Consider the following 6418-nt stretch of genomic DNA (forward strand, 5'->3'; position numbering starts at 1 on the left):
TTAAAATAAAAATATGAACGCCTATCTACCATATTTATTTATTTTTTCAAATAAATTACACTCACTTGTACAACATTTTAAATGATTTTGTACTGAAGGCCGCACATGAGCATTAAGATATTAAGTAAAATCAGGTTCAAGGTGATCTTGTTAATACTCTGCTGATTTCTAGACGATGAAAGCAGCTGCTTTGGATACAATTTTACCACGACACACGGGACAGGTATTGCTGATTTTCTGGGAGCAATCCTCGCAAAGGCAGACATGACCACATGGCAGTAGGATGATCTAATGGAAAGAAAAATTTGTATCTATTGAATAAACTACCAAGGCAATTATTAAAATCAGTCTTCTGAGTTATCATTTGATCACGATTCGGTAAGTTTACAAAAAGATCTGAAACCTACTTCTTTGGGATTGGAGGAGCACACTACGCATAGCTGATCCTGGCTCAAAATGACAGGACGATCCATTCTGCGTTCCGTTTCCAGGCGATTGTGTATCTCGGCCTCCTCGATCTTCTTGTTGCGCCTCTTGTATATCTTCCTTACAACATAAGCAATCAGGATGACGGAGATGGTACTGCACACCAATAGCTTGAGACTGGAAAGAATTAGTGTACAGTAAATACATATACAGAACATACTCAAGCCACCCACATATTCTCTCTATTGGCTTCCTCTAATCGTTTAATAATCATGAATTTCGTGGCTGTTGTTAGAAGAAGAGGTCCTTTCTGCGAAGGCTGCATTCGTAGGGTATTGCCATTCAATTCCAGTTCTCCAATTGCGGTGAGCAGTCTTCCGTCCTTCAAAAGATCCTCAGTGGTTGGGAATCCCCTCTCAAGAGATCCGGAGAAAAACCCACATATGTAATCAAAAATAGAAAGAGTGGAACGTTCGTAGTTATCATAGACCATGTCCACATCCAAAAAAGACGTTTTCATGGCATCCACAATTTCCACTCCGTTTTGTTGATTTCGCAATTCAAAGGGCATTTCGTTTGGGGATTCATGTATCAAATTGTGGTTTTCCCTCCATAATCCAGCGATTCCCCGGATAATCCTGTGCTCATGCAGCTTAACTATTTGAAGAACTCCATTTAAAGAACCCTGGAGTGGATCTCCAATGGGGGTTACTGTTCCCCGAATTACCGCATATGGTACCTTCTTTCCAGGTTGCTTCTCCACCACCGATTTTAGCTGCCCATCGATGTTATACTGTGGTGCTGCCTGTTGAACACAGCATTGTAATGTATTTAATACAAAATATTAAGTATACGCACCTTTAGCACCCGGAATGTTCGTTTGCAGTTCACATATTCGCGGACACAAAATCCTAGTAATACTAGATCTATTCCAACTGCAACACAGTCATTAAACCACTCCATGTTTTGATTTTTATTCTTTTGCGGTAATAATGCTTTTTCAATTTTGTAATAATTTTGACGCCCATTTAATGGGTTACTGGGTTATCTGTAAAGATATCCCAACATATATGGTTATAAAATACAAAGTCAATGCAATTTTCTAATGTTTTTATTTTAATTTTAATCACTGTTTTGTATTTAAAACAAAGTCATTTATTAGGTATTATTTTAAAAAGCTAAGAGAAATTGTGCATATTTCATGGCTTGCCAATTATATTGTCGATGGTGAATAGTGTAGTCTTTGATCGGTTGTTTGCCACTGTGGATGAGTTGGTTGAAGAAGTAGCCACCAGATCCTGGATGCCTCGAAAAGAATCCTTGATGATTGGCGCACCCGAGGAATTGGTTTCCCGACGACTAAGTGGCGGAGTAAAGGCACTCGGTGAATGTAGATCCTCGTGCAGGGAACTACTATCCATGGGATTCTGGGCTGTTCTACTGGAACTGGAGGAGGCATCCACATCATCTGGGGACTCTCTGATCTCGGAGAGCGATGGACTTGGTAAGGCTCGAATCCCTCTGGCTTCATTGTTAAACAGACCATTAAATCCTAGAGATACGGACAAATACTGCCTGTGCAGATCGGTAATCCTATCCGAGTAATTGGGTCTCTCGTTGCAGAAGATGTCGAAATCATTGGTCGGTTCGCTGGGTAAACGCATCTCAGCGGTAGTATTGCCGCAATCATTGGAATCCTAAAAGGAAATATATTTTATAAAAATATATATACCTATTTTATAGTGCTTAATAGTCTCATTACCTTTCCGGAATCCCTTTCGTAGCGACTTGAGTTGGCGCAGTGTCGTTGTCGGCGGGTCCTTCGCCGTCGGTAGTTTCCCTGCTCGAACATATCCGATGCCGAGGAGTCCAGCATCCAGTAGCTTCCCTTGCCAGCACTATCGTTATCCTCGATCGTGTTCTTATCCCGGGGGACCTTCACGAAGCAATCATTCAGGGACAAATTGTGCCGAATTGAGTTCTGCCAGCCTTGTTTGTTCTCCCTATAATATGGGAATCTAAAAAAGAAAAGTTTTTATAGTTCTCTCAATATAATAATCTTAAAAAATCTTAAAAAAATATATATATTTATAGTGGGTTAGGCTATAAATGTAATCAATATTTTTGGAGATTTTTAATACAAGTAAACTAAATGGCGATGTAAAGATAAAAGATATTATATTTACATCGCCATTTAGTTTATTTCAACCAAACAAATTTTAAAACCATACAAATAAAAATGTGTTTGTTAACCAATCGAAAAAAATTAAACGGATATGGTGGGTAAATATAAGGAACAATACTTTAATTAGCTATTTTATAGTTATACCAATGAGTCCGTAAATAAATATTATATCTTGTAAATATTTACTTTTTTAAATAAAATAAAAATAGAAACCTTAGAATTTAACACATTATTTTGTATATACATAACAATTAAAAACATTTTTTGTATTGTTACACATCATATTAGCCAATGTCTATATTTTCCATTTAGTTTGTTTAAACAAAACGATTTGGAAAAGCAATAAAAATAATATTTGTTTATGTTGATAAAGAAATCGGAAAAAATTTAGTTTATAAACACATGAAGTCATTGTTCTCTTTCTTGTATTTTCAATTATTAGCGCTTCATTTTAAATATTTGCCCGCCATTTTCAAGAAAATGTGTTTATATAGGGAAAGAATACACAGAAGAATGTATAACATATAAGAAGGTATATCTATATCAAGATATACATAATTTTAAAATATGACCACTTAAAAGCAATGGAACCATTTTTTAATGGAACAAATATATGATCAAGTAATCCTTGTGATATTTATATATTTTACACATTTAAAGAAATAAATTTATGTTCAATATTTCAATGACTTAATCCCAGTTTTGGCAAATGTTGCGACAACTGTTTTGAAATGCGTATTGGGATAAAATCTTTTTCAGTTAAAATAGATATTCGGAATGCTGCGATTGTTTATTTTGGCATTTGATTTAGTCAAGACTGCCATCTAAATTAACTTGATTTTCGTCATGGGGACTACGAAAATCCAAAACATTGAAGTATAGATTTTTGAGAAATTAACAAAGACCAAAAACCAAACATCTTAAAAAACAAATAATAAGTAATTATCTATTACTTAGATTTTTAAACATTAAAATGAAGATTGATATAAGCTTACTTGTCCATTATAAACTTGTAGATTCCACTTAGAGTCAATCGCTGGCTGGGAGCACTACTTATTGCCATAGCGATAAGAGCAATGTAGGAAAACGGAGGCTTTTCCGGTCTATGGGAGTTATGCAGAAAGGATATGGGCAAACCCCAGATATTGTTGTGCAGGGCCAGGAAGTTATCAATTCCCTGGTAATAAAATGCTGGAGAAAATGATCCGCACATCAGACTCTCCATTCCGACGGCATTTGGACCCAATGGATTGGGGGATACTTGGGCTCTCAGGTATTCGGGATTTGAGAGCAGGGAATTAACAAGCTCCTCATTATCCGGCAGTCCCGATCCATTGGCATAGCAAGATGGTAACATTTTGGTATAGTATTCCTTTGTATTTTATATCGGATTGTATATTTAAGGATTTATTTATTTCCAAATATTTTATCTATGTTTCACTCCACTGCACTTAATTTTGCTTTGCTTTCACTGGATCCAAGTTTCTCGGAAAGATATAACATCCGAAGTTATGGATGGTACGTGCGCGACTATTTGACTTTTCGTTGCGTCAGCCAAGAAGTCCGATCGACTAATGAATGGACTCGGATACGCAGATCACTTGTAATGCCTCATCCAGTACTCGTGTGCATGTGTTCTTGGGGAGAGCAGCGTATTGGTCTATAAATACAGAGGTATACAAACACCCTCAACAAAAGATCCACACATGTTTGACTTCTCAGAGAGAGAAACATTTTTTTCTTGGGAAAACATATATCTTAGATATATATTTTAAAAACCCCTCCATGAAGCTTTGTATTCTTTTGAGGAAATGTAACTATTTTCCTTTAATATAATGATGATTCCAATTTATTTTGATTTGTTTATTTGTCTTATTCAAGTTTACGTATTAAATTATTAAAATATTTACTAATGACATTATCTCTAATTAAATATCCTAGATAATTATATTACTTTTCCAGTTATCCCCGAAATATAAACGATATTTTTGAGGGGGCGTTGCTTACAAATATATTCTCCACTCTTTCCATGTTTATTTATGTCCATATGCTCAGAGCGATGTTCGATTTTCATTTGCCTGTGTTTTTCAAAATGGGCGGAGCCAAGATCTCTTTTGGATGTATGTGTGAATGCTTGAGAGTGCCCAATGTGTTTTGAATAATATGTAAATTTGATTTTTCAACAAATGAAAATCGAGCAAAGTTTACACATGAATTACAGGCATTTGAAACGAAATTTTGTAGCTCATCTTATAAATTTTAAAAGTTTTTTATACAACTAAAACATTGGGAAACCGTGAAAAATTGTTGCCGTAATATAACATATAATAAAATAAAATTACTCGCATAAGTTTGTTTTAAATTATTTTTTATACACCTTACTGTATCAAATCATGATATATACAATAGAAGATTATATTAAAAACATAATAATTCTTCTTTTCTCATTAAGGACACCATATATTTATTTATTTCTGCAAAAACTTTCTGCTACTCAGCATTGAATTTTCAAAAGAATTCAAAAATTTTAAGCATCCTAAATAAAAGCTAATAAAAAGTTAAGATAACTCTTCTGTTCAATTGGTTTGTAAACATTATTAACGTAAAAGAGTTCCAAGAAACACTTCGCTTAAATATTGTGCCGGATAACAGCTGCCAAAGATAATGCCAGAAGGTTTATCTTCTTGCAGTTCCTTGACATTGCTATCTCGTAGAATTTAACTTCCGATTTTTACGACTTTTCCGAGCGAAAGAAAGCAAGAGTAAACGGTGCAGTCAAGTACGCAATTTTCTCAAAGCAACCAAAGTCTTGGTCTATATCTTAAAAGGTCGTAAAATAATTGTGTATACATTTCAAACAGGACTACGATCGATTTTTACGATCGTTCCGTTCTCAAGTAGAAAGCAGAGATCATTTGAAAGAAATAAAAACATTGAACGCAAATCGAAAATCGAAAATACCAAATACCGAAGCAATTGAAGTTGAGATATTCACATGTGTGGAAGAAGATGCCACAAAGGATTCTTCACGCTCTCTCCCGATTTATTCAAATTTTACGATCGCTTACCGCTGGTAAAAATGGGTCATAAAACAATGGGTTATCCTCCGGCCTCTGATCCTCTGATTTCTCTGATGGCCACACATTCTGGAGATGTCGCTGCTTATTTTTAGACCTATGCTGGGAATAGTATTGGAAACAAATATTGTGTTTTTTATGGCTCAGCCTGGTTTGGTTTTGGTCTAGAACTCAATACTTATGTTTTTCGGTCTGAAACAATGTTTTCCTTTGGGTTCCCTATTCTTTTTGACGTATCTGTCGCACTAAGCCATAAAACGCCTCGGATCTTGTTTGTTTAGTTGCCGCTCCCGACCGCAACTTAATCGCCGTCTGTAATTGCATAGTTATTGTTTAGTGCGTGACTACCGATGTTGTTGTTCCCGTTGTCATCGCTTGATTTATGCTCTGAGTTCCCTGTTTTCATCCAAGACACACATGAATAAAAATGCAGTAGAACTTCGATACTTCAAACTAAGTTTTCCCTTTTAGTTTAGTTCAGGAGCATTTGTTCGACATATTTTTGTTTTATATTAAAGTTTTAAATCATATTAAAAGTTTTCCTTTTAAGAAGATTTTATAATTTACAATTTAAACTAGTGCATTATATTTATTTTGAATATTATTTTTATAATAAATTAAGTATCTCTGTTTTATTTTTATCTTAAGATGTAGGTACAATAAAGTGTTTTAATTTGCCATTCGAGTTTTGCATTTGTAATGAAGCACAGTTAACATTTTTTAAGTGAGT

At 34.9% G+C, this 6418-nt stretch overlaps 2 protein-coding genes across 2 annotated transcripts; both read right to left on the bottom strand.

Moving 5' to 3' along the window:
- Nucleotides 1–20: 20 nt before the first annotated feature.
- On the bottom strand, nucleotides 21–1455 carry LOC108051586 (mitochondrial E3 ubiquitin protein ligase 1-like). Its single transcript, XM_017133725.2, has 4 exons — nucleotides 1285–1455; nucleotides 660–1231; nucleotides 408–603; nucleotides 21–288 (listed from the first exon to the last, which is right to left on the bottom strand). The coding sequence occupies exons 1-4, from the start codon at nucleotides 1387–1389 to the stop codon at nucleotides 169–171; spliced, it is 993 nt and encodes a 330-aa protein (XP_016989214.1). The 5' UTR covers nucleotides 1390–1455; the 3' UTR covers nucleotides 21–168.
- Nucleotides 1456–1625: 170 nt separating this feature from the next.
- Nucleotides 1626–4166, bottom strand: LOC108051585 (fork head domain-containing protein FD2). The gene is made up of 3 exons (XM_017133724.2): nucleotides 3607–4166; nucleotides 2189–2444; nucleotides 1626–2123 (listed from the first exon to the last, which is right to left on the bottom strand). Exons 1-3 carry the CDS (start codon nucleotides 3966–3968, stop codon nucleotides 1626–1628), a joined length of 1116 nt encoding a protein of 371 aa, XP_016989213.2. The 5' UTR covers nucleotides 3969–4166.
- Between the last annotated feature and the right edge of the window lie 2252 nt (nucleotides 4167–6418).

This window comes from Drosophila rhopaloa, unplaced genomic scaffold (genome assembly GCF_018152115.1).
Source record: "Drosophila rhopaloa isolate 14029-0021.01 unplaced genomic scaffold, ASM1815211v1 contig_159, whole genome shotgun sequence".
Taxonomy (NCBI): Eukaryota; Metazoa; Arthropoda; class Insecta; order Diptera; family Drosophilidae; genus Drosophila; species Drosophila rhopaloa.

Coding starts and splice junctions, on each gene's coding strand:
- LOC108051586 (XM_017133725.2), bottom strand. CDS start 1,389: ATGGAGTGGTTTAATGACTGTGTTGCAGTTGGAATAGATCTAGTATTA. Junction 604..659: donor GAAGCCAATAGAGAGAATAT/GTGGGTGGCTTG, acceptor AATTCTTTCCAG/TCTCAAGCTATTGGTGTGCA. Junction 289..407: donor GCTCCTCCAATCCCAAAGAA/GTAGGTTTCAGA, acceptor TCTTTCCATTAG/ATCATCCTACTGCCATGTGG.
- LOC108051585 (XM_017133724.2), bottom strand. CDS start 3,968: ATGTTACCATCTTGCTATGCCAATGGATCGGGACTGCCGGATAATGAG. Junction 2,445..3,606: donor TACAAGTTTATAATGGACAA/GTAAGCTTATAT, acceptor TTTCTTTTTTAG/ATTCCCATATTATAGGGAGA. Junction 2,124..2,188: donor ACGAAAGGGATTCCGGAAAG/GTAATGAGACTA, acceptor ATTTCCTTTTAG/GATTCCAATGATTGCGGCAA.